Source organism: Schistocerca cancellata, chromosome 2 (genome assembly GCF_023864275.1).
Source record: "Schistocerca cancellata isolate TAMUIC-IGC-003103 chromosome 2, iqSchCanc2.1, whole genome shotgun sequence".
Taxonomy (NCBI): domain Eukaryota; kingdom Metazoa; phylum Arthropoda; class Insecta; order Orthoptera; family Acrididae; genus Schistocerca; species Schistocerca cancellata.
This window is the reverse complement of record NC_064627.1, coordinates 1,039,175,891-1,039,193,434: the sequence shown is the minus strand read 5'-3', so window position 1 is coordinate 1,039,193,434 and position 17,544 is coordinate 1,039,175,891. Positions and strand designations below refer to the sequence as shown.

General features: G+C 42.7%; 1 protein-coding gene across 5 annotated transcripts in view; it reads right to left on the bottom strand.

The window, feature by feature from the left end:
• LOC126163014 (cryptochrome-1) overlaps positions 1-17,544 on the bottom strand; it is a 122,577-nt gene that overhangs the window by 12,015 nt on the left and 93,018 nt on the right. For 2 of the 5 annotated variants that reach the window (XM_049919878.1, XM_049919879.1), the window contains 2 exons: positions 10,783-10,939; positions 491-913 (listed from right to left, as the gene is read on the bottom strand). The exons of 1 other annotated variant lie outside the window; for it this stretch is intronic. In XM_049919878.1, the coding sequence (XP_049775835.1) occupies positions 776-913; positions 10,783-10,939 (295 nt within the window). In that variant the 3' untranslated portion in view covers positions 491-775. Of the gene's footprint in view, positions 1-490; positions 914-10,782; positions 10,940-17,544 lie in introns of those variants that run through there. 2 more of the 5 variants (XM_049919881.1, XM_049919880.1) reach the window with 1 other exon arrangement.

The window sequence follows — 17,544 nt, the reverse complement described above, 5'->3', positions numbered from 1 at the left end:
AACAGTAAATATTAATGGACATGAAGTCCCTGCAAAAACACAATAATAAAGATTGACAAAACTGAACTGAATTTTATTTGATCCTGTATGATTACATTGTGTACATTAAATTTTTGTGAACTACAAGACACTTTTTATGAATAAAACCATCTATGTCACTTAATAAATTTCTTTATTTACTATGCCATTTCAGTTACTGCCATCACAGATATCTGCAGTCAATATTAAATGAACAAAAAGAGCAATAGGCATTTTTTATAATCCAGCTACTAAAGCTCATTCATCAAAAAGAGTAGAACTTGCAAAACAGCCTAAAAACCCATGCATAATCTGAGTGTCAACTAACAAACTGGGTCAAAAAATTACACATAGATGCAAGTCCATCCAGCAGGTGAACCCAGCGTGTTGGATATTGTCTTCAAATTTTACTTTCTTTTCTTTATTTTTCCACCTTGATGCTTACAGCAGCTCCATCTTGCAGAAGATGCAGGCATCAGGAGGTCTTCGCATGTCACACTAGCAATCCTCAAAAAATATCAAAAAACCTGTTACGGCTAAATTAACTCTCTGTTCAAAACTGTTTGCAGAGCTCTGTTTCTGTGGGTAAAAATTTCTAGGTTCTCCAGTACATTCTAGGCATGTCCCTTTAGGGCTCCGTGCAACATTCCCATGGTTTCAATTAAGTTAGGTCTCGTAGTTGAAAGCGTGGAAGTGTTGCACGGATCCCCAAAGTACGTGCCTTAAGCTTACTGAAGGACCTAGATATTTTTACCCACTAAACAGAGCTCCATAAACAATTTTGAATGAAGAGTGAATTTAGATATAACTGGTTTTTTTGACATTTTTCAAGAATTGTTAGTGAGATGTGGGCCAACTGTTGTGCTCTCCTGCTGTTGTCTGGGCCAAACCTAATCTCACACTGAAATTAAAACTGCAAATGGACCACTTGCATAGTGCATATTTATGAAACGATTGGGAATCATTTACAGCTCTGCAAAAGGAACTTGTGGTCTGTTCCTGGAACAACACAGGAAAAATGGAAAACCTAAGCCTACTAGGGATCCAACTTTACACTGGCAGAATAATAGATGAAACACTGCACACGAGTTAACTGTCCATTGTATTACAGAGAGAAAGACTGATAAAAATGCTACTATCCAAAAGCAGCTTATTTTATGACATCATAGTTATATGTATCCACAAAACAAAGAAAAATATATAGTATATGCGATGATAGGAAAATGCATGTATCAGAAGCAGCGTGTATATCATGGAAATACTACTTTCAGACTACTTGTAACAATTAAAAGAAAGTGCTGTTTCACAACTGTTCAGTGCCTGAGAACAAAAACAATAAAAACATGATGCCATGTTAGCTACAGCTGAGTTTAAGTTGCACAAAACTACTACCTGCATCAAGAATATGCACAAGTGAAGAGCCGTCAGTAACTTTCTCAAAAAGGAAGTATGATTGAGACACACAATTTCTTAGACCTTCCAAGTGATTCACTGTTATCCGCCAGTGTTCCATATCTTTTCAACATGATATTTCGATGTCGTAACTCAGTGTCTTCACCCGGCGTTTCATGAGACCAGTTGGCAAGGTGACTAGGTTCCATAAGAACAGTTGACAGAAGATCTAAGGAACACCAAAGCCATACCGAGCTACAATAGGCCACTAAATCAGCAATAGCAAAACATTGTCTGGAACTTGAACACACCATGAATTATGAAAAAAATCAGGATCCTGGCTCCAAGCCCCAGATTAATAAATCTATTGAAATCAAGATGGCAGAGAATCTGAACAACTGGGAAGCATACCATCTCAGTACAGTGTGGAATCCAGCTTTGGTACTACTATAAAAACAACGGAAGAAAGTTCCCTTCACCTGTAATGGACCTCAGATGACCAGGGGCATAATTAATGGGATCAAACCTCTTAGGGAGCACCAGGCAGCGACTACCTCATCAGGAGACAGCCACAGAGGTCACAGACAAGTTTGGGAACAACATCAACCACCTGACACCTCAGGCACCACACAACATGCGAGCAGACATAGGATAAATCGACACAGTTGCCACCACCTTGAGAAATTGCTGCAGCACGCATGGACATAATATGCAGCTCCTACAGCAGCCCTATGCTGCAGGAAATGTACCTCGCAGGCACAGGGCAGGAGAATGACGCAGTCAAGCGAGAAAGCCACAATGGTCACAAACAGCATAATAAATGTCTACTGCATTATGATCGTGCTAGGAATGCACCTGGTGCGCGTGGACCTAATATGGAACACAACTGGATGGCTGCCACAGGGGAAAACAGCCACAACAGGCACGGACATAAGACAGAATGCCTTGAAATGGATATCACTGCCACAAATAGCCATAGCGGGCGCAGAAGGCACAGTGAGCACCAGACACAGTCCTTGCATAGGTATAGGACCCGGTCAGTGTGTGAACTAGTCTCAGGACACCTGATGAAGGCGCTGAGTTATAACGTCTAACTATTAAGTTGGAATGACTCTGAGCACTGGCAGTACACCTGATTCTACAAGATGACAATGAATTGCCAGGAAAGTCTAGGAAAATATAACTCAAGACCCTATGGGGAGAAAATGTGCATGAAGATGAAGCTACAGGGCACGCTACAACAGTGCAAAGAGGATGATGAGCTCACTCCGCTTTCTATTCAGATGCAGAGAAAGAGACATCAGGCCCGTATTGCCAAAATTAAACATCATATCACATCTAAGGCAGCTAATAGGATTAAGCATTGTGCCAGTATGGTTCTGGTAAGGGAATGGATCCATGACATGCAGCATAGAGTCTATGTCACCTCCAGGGAGCTACTACATCTACATCTGGACTTGGAAAACAACTTACCACCAGAGGACTTGGGTAGGATGGACTGTATGTCACGGTCACTGGTAGCATGCATCAAACACAACACTACAGATTGACAATTGGCAAAATTTGAATGCATCAAATACAATAGCCACAAGGTGGCAAATCTAAGTGGTCGCATGTTACAAAATGTCACCTTGAAAGTACTTGGAAAGAGTCTCAACTTTGCAGACCCTCCTAGAGACCTATCAGTTTCCAGCTTCAACAGCTCTGTGGAGCAAGTGTTTAGCACACTAACATCAATTGTTACAAAATATATTTGGAAAGAGACATGCAGGGCACTAACCAGAGACAGGACGCCCAAAACGAACATCTCAAGAGGTGAGCGGATGGTCCTCAAGAGTTGCAAGAAGATGAAAGCTCAGTGGTTTTACCCTTGGACAAGGGGAACTCTGTCATACTGCTGAAGACAGACATTGACTAGATGTGTCAACTTTTACAAGGACCTGCATACAGTCCATTAGAAAATGGCCCCATGAACAGAATGGACAGGAAAACCCAGGCTCTGCTTAAAGAAGCAAGATTGTTTGAGAAAGTCGTCAAGCACCTGAAAGCTAAGACACCAGTAACACCCAGACTATTGGCACCCACACTATATGGATTACCCAAGGTCCACAAAGACGGTTTATGGCTTTGTCTGATTATAAGCAATATCAATGCAGCCACCCATCTTCAGATGATGTTAGCACTATATAAGTGAAAGTGCATCCATTACACCCACAACTCCTCGGACTTTGTGGAACATCTCAAAAATATACACATCTCGAACACAGACATCATAGTCAGCTATGATGTTGTGTCTCTTTCCACCAGGGTATCAGTTCAGGACACACTCGGTTTAATCAGTGAGAGGTTTGATGGAGATCTGCTAGATCTTTTCAAGCATATTAACATCAACTACTTCTAGTGTGCAGGCCAATTCTTGAGGAAACCAGAGGAGTGTCAATGGATAGCCCCTTATTTCTGGTCAGGGAAAATCTGTTTATGGAAAAATTTGAGGATGAGGCACTTACTACTCCTGCCTACCAGCTGATGTGTTTCTTCAGATACGTTGATCATACGTTCATCATCTGGCCTCATGGCTGGAAAAGTATGGACAAGTTCCTGGACCATATGAACTCAACACATCCCAACTTTAAGTTCACCATGGTACTAGCGAATGATGGTCAACTCCTGCTCCTGGATGTCCGGTGAAGTGGTAGGCAGACAGCACGTTAGGCTACAGTATGTATAGGAAACCGACACATACCGACTTATATCTAGAGGCCAACAGCTGTCATTACCAGCACAGAAAAATAGAGAGCTGAAACATTTGTACACCAAGCCAAAACACTGTCCAACCTAGACAGCTTGACAGCAAAGTTAGAACATAACAGCAAGAGTTCACAGACAATCGTTAATCAGGGAGGTCCAACAAGTGCTGTATCTCATCAGATGACCTGATACAACTGGAAAGGAACAAGATGAAGAGACTAGGAAGGTAGCTTTTTTGCTGTAAACAGGGCCTATATCTGCTATGATCAGCAAAATCCTGAAGAAACATTACATAAAAGTGTGTTCTGTCTGCCAAACAAGATCAGGGTGATCCTCTGATTGGTCAAGAGCGATCTGGGGTTAGAAAACTTGTATCTACCATAAACCATCTGAATGGAGTATGTCTTCCATTGGTCAAACCACAAGAACAGTTGACATAAGATCTAAGAAACATGAAAGACATACCAGGCTATGATAGGCCACTGAATCAGCAATAGAAGAACATTGCCTGAAATTTGAATCCACCATGAATTATGAGAAAACCAGGATCCTGGCTCAAACTCTCAGATTTTGGGATAGAATCATTCCATGTCAATTCAACCAATTTGAGAAAATGTTCCAGCTGATAGTCTCAGATTTGGCTGAAATTTAGCACACCAAAGCTACCAAGTGTGGAACACTCATGTACAAAATTTTAAGTTCCCTGCCAATTAGTTCCAGAATTATGGCTTGTGAAAGAAGGTGGAGTGACCCGGAAATTGCAACCCGCATCTGGCAATCTATCTTCAGACCCAACTTCAGGTCTTAATAACTTTGGAACTATTCCACACACTACAGTGAAATTTTTACAACCCAGTAACATCCATTTAGAGAACACACTCCATGAATCAAAACACCAACAACATATTTCTGAGGAAAAATAAAAAATTCCAAAATGTTATTTAAAAAATGTAATATGTTAAAAGGTACATATTGAAGGTGCTCTCTATGCGAAATATAATTCACTCAAAAAGGGTATAAATTTTTTTGTGATAAGCTTAATGTGGCCTAAACATACACAGAACTCATCTTGCCATATCAGTCACACAAACTGAGTTACATGCACATGAAAATACTCAAATTTGAAAAATTACCTGAAAAACATGGATTTTCTAAATGTGGTAGCACAAAAGGGACAAGTGATATCCAAGCCAAATTTCAAATACTGCATAAGTAGACCATAATATAATATGTGGCAAAATTTCAATTTGTTATTGCAAGGCATTTGTGTACAATAAAAGTTGACAGAGATGTATTTGGTTATGTTTCTTTCAACACGATTTAGCAAGTAACAGTGATGATGTAGACAGCTTGTTTCAGATAAAGCTGCAGCAATTGTTGGGGACCATAAGGCAACAGAAAAGTTAAACAATGGTAGTTTTCAGGGACAGACTGAGTCATTGTTAGGCAGGAACAACAAAGGAAACAAGCAACAATTACAGGTTACTCATGTTTTTAAGATTCTAGTACAGACTGGTCAGTACTGTTGTGGAAAGTCAGTATGGAGGCAGAAGAGTGTACTAGTGGTGCTTTTGTTCAAACAAGTTGCAGTATTGGTAGAGCACAAGCATCTGAATGTCATAAAACAACATATGGAACAAAATGTGGCATTCGCTTTGTATTGTATGATCTGGATGAATCGGACCAAGATTTGTTGCTATGGAGATCCGGGATACACCCTGTGGGCACAAGAAGTACAGTTCCAGGAAACTTTAGTGTTTGTTATCATCATATGAAAGTGTTTCTGGATAAGTATTCTTTCCTACAAAGAAGTTGTTTTGAACCATTTTGGATTCATAAGAAGACAGTGAAGTGTAGCTTCAGAGAATTTGATATAAAAACAGTATTGAATCAGTGCATGGGACTTAACATGAAACCAGGACAAAAGTTATGTTCCAGGTGTGTTACACTGCTAAAAAATGAAGAATATTCTGATAATTTAAATGAAAGTGATGAAGAGTATCAGCCACCTACAACCACAGCCGATGAGCAATTAAATACTTCAATGACTGCTCTTGGTTTGTCTCCCATGAAGACACACAAAGTTGGGAAAAAGAGACAGGCCCAGCTATGGTAGAAGAATACTACAAGAAGCTCAAATGGAATTAAAACACAAAATAGCTCACACGCTAATGGTGGAAGAGGAAGAACTATCTGCTCCAAAGGAACAGAAATTATGCCAGAAATGCTCTGATTTGGACAAAATTGTGCATGATTTGAAAGAAAAATGTACCATATCCACACGCCAGAAAAAAGTAGCTATTCTTACCCTTGCACCTTCCAGCTGGTCTATTGACTACACTGCAAAGGAATTCAATGTTTCTACATATATGGTAAAGCAAGCTAGGAAAATAAAAGCAACCCAAGGAGTGCTTCCACAACTTCAGCAGGCTCAGGGTAAGCAATTGAGTTCAGAAATAAAGGCGCTAGTGTTGGAGTTTCATGAAAATAATGGCTACAGCCGAATAATGTCTGAAAAAAAAAGACTATGTAATGGTGAAAATGGGAAATGTACGTGTCCAGATGCAAAAAAGACTGTTGCTATGCAACATCAGAACTAAATGTAGAATTCAAGGAAAAGTATCCCAATACCAAAGTAGGTTTATGATCTTTTTTCAATCTTCGGCCAAAATGGGATTACAAAGGTGCAATGAAGTTGCCAGTGTGTCACATAAGTTCCTACCAGTGCATGATACACAGGTGTGAAAAGTGTCCTGGTAAGGCAAATCTTGCAGAACACATGAATAACAAACTGTGTGGTGAACTTCTTATGCAGGATGATGAACTTGTTTCTTATAAACAATGGACATACATGGATCGCACAAGTCTTGAAACAAAGCAAAGTACAGTGGAAGATTTTGTTGAAATGTGTCGTCAAAAAACAGACAAACTGACCACACACAGCTTCACAGCAACAGCACAGTCGGCTTATCTCCAGTTTTGTAAGGATAATTTGAAACAAGATGAAATTGTAGTAATACTAGACTTTTCTGAAAATTATGCATTTATAGTTCAAGATGCCATCCAAGGATATCATTGGGCCAACAGTCAAGCAACTCTCCAGCCATTTGCGATTTACTATTGAGGTGAATCAGGTGATGTGTCTGTCATGAACCTGTGCATTTTTAGTGACTGTTTAATTCACGATGCCATTGCAGTTCATGCCCACATTCCCACTGTCATGGCATATGTGAAAAACAAGCTGCCTCACATACATTTTGCGAAATACTTCAGTGATGGGGCAGCTAGTCAGTAAATATCTCAAAAATTTATGCATGCATTACCATGATTTTCAGATTCACGCAGAATGAAATTTTTTCACAAGTCATGGTAAAAATGTATGTGATGGTATTGGTGCTACTATTAAGCACATGTCATCACGAGCTAGTCTGCAGCACCCTACAGAAGGTCACATTCTAACACCTCTTCAATTATTTACCTGGGTACAGAAAAATATCTCTGGCATACAATCATTCTATGTTTGAAAGATGAGGTGAAATCACTCAAAGAGTTGCTAAAAAGCAGACTAGAACACGTTAAAACTGTTGCAGGCACAAGGAGCCACCGTCACTTCTCTCCAGCGGACTCTGACAATGTGCAGATGAGCAGACTGTCCGGTTATAACTATAGGTTCATGCCCAACATATGTCTTCACAGTGTGTCAGACTCAGGATTCAGAAGCAAAAGCAGCAACATACAACCAGGTTGCTATATTACTGCTGTTTATGATGACAAATTGTACTTAGGATGTGTTGCAGAGTGCTGTGAAGCAGAAGGTGATGTATTTGTGAACTTCATGGCACCAGCAGGACCAGCAAGATCATTTCATTGGCCACGTTTGGCAGACAGGTGTTGGATTCCTTTTGAACATATTCTTATGACAGTATCAGCTCCTACCACAGTGTCAGGAAGACAGTACAATTTGCCACTCAATGTACAGATTACAGTAGCTAAAGTGTGGGAGAACTTCTGTTTGAAGCACAATCGACTGGTTTTTAGCAGTTAAGGTGCAGTAAACATTAATGATAGGCTGTGTTAATCTGTCTATATGTTGTTGCTTAGTGATTAAACAGTTGTGGGAGAGGATAAGAAGAGTCAGAACAGTTTATGATATGTTTTTACAAAATTGTGTTGTGAAACAATGGCCACATCACCAAATACATCTGTCAACTTCCGTTGCACACAAATGTCTTGCAATAACATGCTGAAATTTTGAGATATTATCATTATGGTCTACTTATGCAGTGTGTGAAATTTGGCTTGGATACCACTTGTCCCTTTTGTGCTACCACACTTCAAAAATCCATGTTTTTCAGGTAATTTTTCAAATTTTTGTATTTTAATGTGCATGTAACTCAGTTTTTGTGACTGATATGGGCATGATGAGTTCTGTGTGTGTTCAGGCTACATTAAGCTTACCGCAAAAAATTTATACCCTTTCTGAGTGAATCATATTTGGCATAGAGGGTACCTACAATATGTACCTTTTAACGTATTACATTTTTTAAATCTCATTTTGGAATTTTTTATTTTCCCTCAGAAATATGTTGTTGGTGTTTTGATTCATGAGGTGTGTTCTCTAAATGGATGTTACTGGGTTGTAAAAATTTCACTGGATTGTGTGGAATAGTTGCAAAGTTATTAAGACCTGAAGTTGGGTCTGAAGATAGATTGCCAGATGCGGGTTGCGATTTCTGGGTCACACTGCCTTCTTTCACAAGTCATAATTCTGGAACTAATTGGCAGGGGAAACTAATACTTTGTACACGAGTGTTCCACACATGGTAGAATTAGTGTACTGAATTTCAGTCAAATCTGAGACTATGAACTGGAGCCCCTGGTTGAACTGACATGGAATGACCTGATAGTGTCATTTATGAATCTATTGAAATCAAGATAGCAGAGAACCTGATCAACAGGAAAGCAAGATACCAGCTCAGTATGTTGTGGAACCCGGCTACTACTGAAACAATGGAGGAAAGTTCCCTTCACTTGTAGGCAGCGACAACCTCCTCAAGAGACAGCCACAGCTGTCACAGACAAGACAGGAAACAACATCAACCCTCTGAAACCACAGGCACCACACAAACTGCGAGCAGACACAGGACACAACTCCAGAGAATCGCCATCGCCATGAGAGATTGCTGCATCATGCAAAGACATAATATGCAGCTCCTACAGCAGCTCAAGTGCACCTTGCAGGCGCCCATCGAACTCAGTCGTGCAGGAGAATGACTCGACCATGAGAGATAGCTGCAGCAGTCGCGAACAGCACAAGAAACCTCTACAGCATTACAATAGCGATAGGAACGAGTGTGGCAGGTGTGAACCTAATGTGGAATGCCTTGGGACAGCCGCCACTAAGACAAGCAGCTGCAATGGACCCGAATGTAAGAAGAAAACGTGGGATGGATACCACCACCAGAAACGGCCGTAGTGTGTGTGTGTGTGTGTGTGTGTGTGTGTGTGTGTGTGTGTGTGTGTGTGTGTGTGTGGAAGGGTACAGTGGACCCCTGACACTGTCCAGCCATAAACATGGGACTTGGTCAGCTTACTGACCAGTCTCAGGAAACACCTTATGAGGATGATGATAGGAGACATCAAAATATAGTGTTGAGAAGATACGAACACCAGGAGTACACCCGATTCTACAAGATGACAGGACTGACACAGTTTAGTGCAACGTAACTACTGCATTACACTTTAATAGAAGTACGTATGCCAGTAAGAATACTCAAGCAAGAAGTACTTTTTTATTTACAGCACACCTAAATATGGGTCACTGATGATGCTGGACAGTGACAGACAAAACTTAGATAACGTGGATGAACCTTTGCCTTTTAACGCCTTTCATTCCTAAATAAGGAAAAATGAAAAGAAAGGCAGTGACATCATAGTTCCTTCAAGCCAAACCCAAGGAAATATTCTTTGTTTTAATATGTTTGCATATTAATACAGTGATACGTTAGCAATGTCTGAAGTTTTATCCTGTTGATACCAAAAATGACCAGAAGCCAATTGTTTTCACTTTTCAAGGACTACAATGGGAAAATAAGCAAAACAGAGAAAGAATAATTTATCCACGTTAACAGTGAGTGAGATCTGTGGCTGTGGATTGAATTACTTGTAGAAATACAACAACAAGACACATTTTGCATAGCTTTATTTCTGTTTGAAACATGTATTGACAAAAATAAAGCTGCACAAAAAGTGGCTGGCTGCTGTATTCCTCCAAGTGATGAAAGAAAGAAACTTCTGCAGCATGGACATACTCCATACATGACACAAAAAAGAAATGAATGCTAAACAGTGGATATAACTTGGTTATATTAGTATCTACCTGAAACTAAAAGAATACAGGTGATAAGTCTACAGACTCAGTACCACTGTAATGGGAATAGGAAAGTGTAAATTTCGTACATTTTGTTCAGAAGAGGACCAATGCATTCACCTAGACTGTCACACACGGGAAAAAATTACTTTCTTGCAGATAACTTACAATTTGAAATTATAACAGTACTACACATTCAGTACCTCAAAAGCAAGACATTGTGGGATATAGGAACAATCATGCATGGTACTAACTTGTTTATTCTTTCTGGAAGCATCTTGATGATCCACAATCCTCTCTGGGTAGTCCTTTCCAATAACACAGCCAGCTCGTTCTTGCACCTCAAGTGGTGCTTTCCACGGCTCATATAAATATTCTATCGGATAGTTTTGTAGTTCAGGTATGTAACGCCTATCAGGAAAAATATAAATATTGTAAAGTATCAATGCTTACTAACAGAACATATTAATACAGAGTAACTAGCAGTGATTAAGTAGAAAATGTGCACCATTTTATATAATTCATTGGAGAAAAAGTATGTTTGTGCTACATACAATTAACAACAATAAAAATAAATTATAAATCACAAAATCAGCATAAGGTTCTATGTACTACATCATCAAATTAAGACATACTGTATGTGTTCCAGGAGTATTTACTAACTGGTAGTTACAATCATAGTTGCCTAGTGACTATATAGCATATGGCAATTATCTTAATGGCACCACAAGTAGTTTGTAAGTGTGTTAAAATACAAGAAGACTTAAGAAAAATGCTCAACATGTAACACTTTCAGCTCATGATGAAACAATTATGTTTAGCATGTTATATTAAAAATAACTGAAAGAAACAGTGGTAAAACTAAAAACTGTGACAAAGACATTACGTGTGCAGAGTGTTCATCATATTATGACAATCTACCAAAAACATCACCCTCAGATTTGTGGCATTGCAAGAAGCATGCTATTAAAGGCATTATGTAAGTTAACAGCAGATCTCTGTTAATATGAGTTCAAAATAAAAAACAGGGTTTTGCACATGATGAAGGTATCTGTTATAACCTTTAATCACCAATAACTGCGTGGATATTCAAACACACTCACGTAGAAACAATAGCTGGTTACATGAGGCATTCCCGCGCTCAGCCGAGTTGCGGAGCGCCTCTATCGCCATTTGCGTGTACTGTCGTGGCGGCACAGTTAAATGTGGTGGCACTGCCACAACACTTTCCCCCCCTTGAGAGAGAGAGAGAGAGAGAGAGAGAGAGAGAGAGAGAGAGAGAGATAGAGAGAGAGAGAGAGATAGAGAGAGTGAGAGAGAGAGAGAGAGAGAGAAAAGAAAGAAAGAGAGAGAGAGAGAAAAAAAACTCACTTCCTTGGAGACATGGACAGTGCGGAGACATCCATGGCCTCTTGTGAGACCCCGAGAAGATCCCGCGGAGAGACACGAGAGTATGGTCGAAAATGTCCAGGACGGAAGCTCATGCGTGGAACATGCCTCCTGGACGAGATGATGGGTGAAAACTCCGGAGCAGCATCCATAGGTGTCGTGGACCTGGGGGTGTGCTCCAGCGAGATGGGTCCCGGAGAAGGTGGCGTCGCGACTGGGGCCGGTTCCAGCGTACTCGGAAACGGTAGCGATGCCGGCTGCATCAACATGTACGGTAGATCGGCAGCAGCGACAGGACGGGCTTCTCAGGCTGGTGGAGGCGAAGGAAGGGGCGGTGGCACCTGCATGGCCACCACTCGTGGGCGCATCTGGTCATAATGGCGAACAACCATGCCGTCGTCCGTACGTATTTCACAAAGCCACAGCCGCGAAGAGCCTTGACCACCCCTGGAATTCATTTAGGGCGAGGCCCATACCCTCGTGCCAACACGTCGGCGCCCACCGAGTATTTTCCCGCACTAGGGGACACAGCACAAGGCCTGACAGGGTGAAGCAGGTGCAGTAGAGTGCGCGGTTGGCGGCCATGCAAGAGTTCAGCAGGGCTGCGATCACCCAGAGGCGTGAAGCGATAAGAACTCAGAAATTGCAGCAGAGCGTCATCTGTGGAAAAATCACAAAGAAATTTTTTCATCTGGCTTTTGAAAGTGCGGACAAGGCGCTCGATCTCCCCATTCGATTGCGGATGGAAGGGCGGTGCTGTAACATGATGAATCCCTTGTCCAGTACAAAAAGCACGGAAGGCCTGCGAAGAGAACTGAGGGCCATTGTCCATGACGATCGTGGATGGAAGACCTTCTAGCGCAAAGATTTTGCACAAAGCCAGCGTCGTCGCCGCAGTGATGGGCGACAGACATCGAACAACAAACGGAAACTTCGAGAAGGCGTCAATCAACAGTAGCCAATAAGTACCAAGGAAGGGACCGGCAAAGTCAGCGTGCACCGGTTCCCATGGCTGCGCCGGATCAGGCCACGGAGAGGGCATTGTACGAGGTGCAGCCAGTTGTTGAGCACACTGACCACACGCAGCAACCATGTGGGCGATGTCCGAATCAATACCGGGCCAATAAACGTGCCTGCGGGCCAGGGACTTATTCCGAGAATTTCCCCAATGGCCTTAATGCATCAGTTTGAGAACATCTTTGCGAAGAGAGGCTGGCACCATGACCCGTGGAGATGCGCCATCCATGGCCAGAAGAACAACACCATCACGAACAGACAGACGAAGGCGCAAGGCATGGTAGTTGCGAAGGGGATTCGATGCCCGGCCCTTGGTCCTGTCCGGCCAACCCCGTTGAACAAAACCGATCACCTGACGCAGGACCAGGTCCCGCGCAGTAGCCGTCGCGACCTGCGAACCTGTAAGTGGAAAACCCTCGACCGCACGACGTTCTTCCTCATAAGTGTGGAAACAGAGTAGTTCATCACGATCGAAAACCGGGTCGGGGCCCATCGGCAATCGCGACAATGCGTCAGCGTTGGCGTGCTGGGCCATGGGGCGATAGTGAATCTCATAGTGAAAACAAGACAAGTATAAGGCCCAACGTTGCAGGCGGTGAGCTGCCTTATCCGGAAGCAACGCCGATGGGCTGAACAGAGAGACCAGCGGCTTGTGGTCGGTGATGAGGTGAAACTTAGAACCATACAAAAAAAACGCTGAACTTTTTTAGAGCATAAATGATAGCGAGCGCCTCCTTTTCGATTTGAGAGTAACGCTGTTGCGTATCGCTGAGGGTCTTGGAAGCATAGGCGATGGGTTGTTCCGACCCATCCTCATACTGGGCGAGAACAGCCCCTAGGCCATACTCTGACGCGTCAGTCGCCAGAACCAAGTGCTGACCCGCACGGAATGTGGCAAGACAAGGCGCTGACTGCAAGTGAGCCTTCAGGCAGACAAAAGCCTGCTCACACTCGTCGGACCAACAGAAAGGGACGTTTTTGTGTAACAGCTGATGCAGAGGATGAGCTACCGCCGCCGCGGATGGAATGAATTTGTGATAATAAGCAATCTTGCCTAGAAACGCCTGAAGTTCTTTGACCGTAGACGGGCGGGGTAGAGCGTTAATGGCCGCAACGTGCTGACGTAGAGGACGTATACCCTCATGGGACAAGTGGAAACCAAGGTACACAATGGAGGGTTGGAAGAACTGTGACTTGTCCAGATTGCACTTCAACCCAGCCGAATGCAAAACCCGAAACAGTGAACGCAAATTGCAAAGGTGCTCCTCAGTGGAGGCCCCCGTGACAACAATGTCATCCAGATAGTTTATGCAGCCGGGTACGGAAGCCGTGAGCTGTTCCAAAAACCGCTGAAAAATGGCCGGCGCGCTAGCGACGCCAAATGGTAACCGCTGGTACTGATACAACCCACAAGGTGTGTTGATGACGAGAAATTCCTTGGAAGAAGCATCCAACGGCAAATAATGGTACGCCTCCGATAAGTCAAGTTTGGAAAAGAACTGGCCCCCAGTGAGCTTGGTAAATAGCTCCTCAGGATGGGGGAGAGGATAAGTGTCAATGAGGCTCTGAGCGTTGACGGTGGCTTTAAAATCACCACACAATTGCAGACTCCCATTTGGTTTAGAAACCACCACGATTGGCGATGCCCATTCGCTGGAGGTAACAGGAACGAGAATCCCTGAAGCTGTTAACCTGTCTATCTCAGCCTTGACAGGTGCATGCAACGCCACCGGAATAGGGCGTGCCCGGAAAAACTTAGGGCGAGCTGTAGGTTTAAGAGTAATGTGGGCTTCAAAATCCTTGGCACGACCCAGACCAGCAAATAACACGGACGAAAATTCAGAACACAATCCATCCAGCTGTTGATACGGAATATCCTCAGATATGAGGTGCACATCATCATCAATGGAGAACCCGAACAACTGGAAAGCATCATAACCGAACAGGTTTTCAGTGCCCGCATGATCCACCACATAAAACGTGAGGGGCCTAACAACAGACTTGTAGGCAGTGGAAGCATCAAACTGGCCAATGATAGGAATTTTCTGTTTATTATAAGTTCTCAGATTTCGCGTAACTGGAGACAAGGGAGGGGAGCCCAACTCCAAATACGTGCGAGAATTAATGAGAGTTACTGCAGAGCCAGTGTCCACTTGCATGCGAATGTCTTTATCCAGAACACAAACAGTAACAAACAACTTATTTGTTTGAGAAAGCACACAGTTAACATCCATGTCCGATGCCTCATCCTCGTCGCCAGGAACTTTAGGGGACTGACACACAGAAGCAATGTGGCCTTTTTAACTACATGAATTACACGTGGCCCAACGTTTTGGACATGCGGCCCTGTCATGCTGTACGAAACAACATGGACAAGAAGGAAGTGCGGAACGAACCTGCTTCTGTGGTTGCTGTTGTCGCTGCGAGCGTTGCGGCCCAACGCGACATTGTTTACGCAAGTGAACCGCCGCCACATCTTCGTTCTCCTGTGAAACAGGCAAATTGTCCATGTCGAAAGTTGACTGTACAGTGCCTACATCACACCACGCGTCTATTTGCGCGCCAGCAGCGTGAGACACTTCAAATGATTGAGCGATGCTTAGAACTTCTGACAACGACGGGTTTGGCAGTTGTAGGGCACGTTGCCGAACTTCTTTATCAGGAGCAAGCCGTAGAACAGCATCCCTAACCACTGAATCAGCATAAGACTCATGATGAGTGTCCGTGACAAACTGACATTTCCTACTCAGACCATGTAGTTCCGCCGCCCAAGCCCGGTAAGATTGATAGGGCTGTTTACGACACCAGTAGAACGCCACGCGGGTGGCAACGACTTGGGTGTTTTTGCGGTAATAGTTAGACAATAAGTCACACATTTCTTGGAAGGACAGGGAGGCAGGTTCCCGCAGAGGGGCTAACTGAGATAGCAGCTGATAGATCCGTGGGGAAATCCAACATAGAAATAATGACTTACACATAGGAGCATCGACAACGCCGAAAGCCAAGAAGTGTTGCCGCAAACGCTTCTCATAATCCTCCCAGTCTTCAGCGGCCTCGTCGTAAGGAGGGAATGGAGGCGGAGAAGGGGAAGACAGACGATGAGTAAGCGACGTCGACAACGCCTGAATAGCAGCCGTCAGCTGTGTTTGTTGTGCCTGAATAGCAGCCATCAGCTGTGTTTGTTGTTCAATGAGCGCTTGCATAAGCTGTTCCATGTCTGCCCCATCACAAACACACAAATCCACAACGCAGTGAAAAAATCCCATCCTCATCGCCAAAATGTGTTCTAATCTTTAATCACCAATAATTGCGTGGATATTCAAACACACTCACTTAGAAACAATAGCTGGTTACATGATAACAACTCAGTATCTCTCATTCGACTGCCGTGCCATGACATGCGGCCGGCACCGTTCGTAACTAGGTGGCGCTCCCGCGCTCAGCCGAGTTGCGGAGTGCCTTTATCGCCGTTTGCGCGTACTGTCGGCACTGTTAAATGTCGTGGCACTGTCACAACAGTATCAAAGATGATTTAGCACTTTTACTCAACACAAAGACAATAAAGATAACATTACTGGCTTGATTTAGGATGAGATACACATCCCAAGATCTACATAAATCAAAACTGTGAAACAGAGAAGATGGAGACAAGCCTTACAGTGAGCTGTCGCCAAATACTTGGGTTAGAAATATTGTAATTTACAATGGAAACTTATGTAGAAAATGTGTGAAAACAGTGAGCAGTGGAGATATGTGCTTAGAATATAAAACAAAATTTTACAACAATGTAGGGAAAGATAGATTACTACTTAGCATAAAGATAAAATGCTAAGTTGCAGATAAGCAAAATTAAATGACACACTTAAGCTTTCAACCACAGCCTGCGTTGGAAAAGAGAAACACACACAGTTCACTGAAATAATGGGCCTCACTGAATGAATGGTGGGTTTCATTAAACGAATGGAGTGTGTTTCTATTTGTCTGATGAAGGCTATGGCTGAAAGCTGATGTGTAAGTGCCTTTTAACTGTACCTCTCTGGAACTTAGTATGTTATCTTTAGGGTAAATAACAACCTATCTTTTCCTACATTGTTGATATTCCTACCTGGAGTTTCAATTGGTTAAACAAAATTTGACTTTCCATGAGTGCACGTGGATCTATATCTACATCTATACTCCTGCTAACCACAGTGATGTACATATAATTTTACTGTGGATTGGAAGTGTGATACCTGCAGTATCACTATATCAAATGCAGATGTACTCCCAATAAACAATAAAAAGGAGGTCACCAACATCAGTGGTGAAATTGTAAGCACTATAAAACAGCTGAACGATGAAACTGGCACTCCATTTATCCGGACAATTGCTACTGCTCAGGATGCTAGTGCTTTAAAACACCTTAATGATCAATGATATTTTATCCATAATAGATCCTGTAAACTCCATGCCTGTTAATGGCTGTTGGTGAATAATGCAACCAGCTACAAACCTTTTAAAATGCTTTTATTTTAGAGCTGTAAGCGGTTTTTGGTATTCATACCCATCTTCAGACGGGTAACGTTTCCAGTTACGTAAATGCTTTCAACAGCACCATGACATCAGCTCCA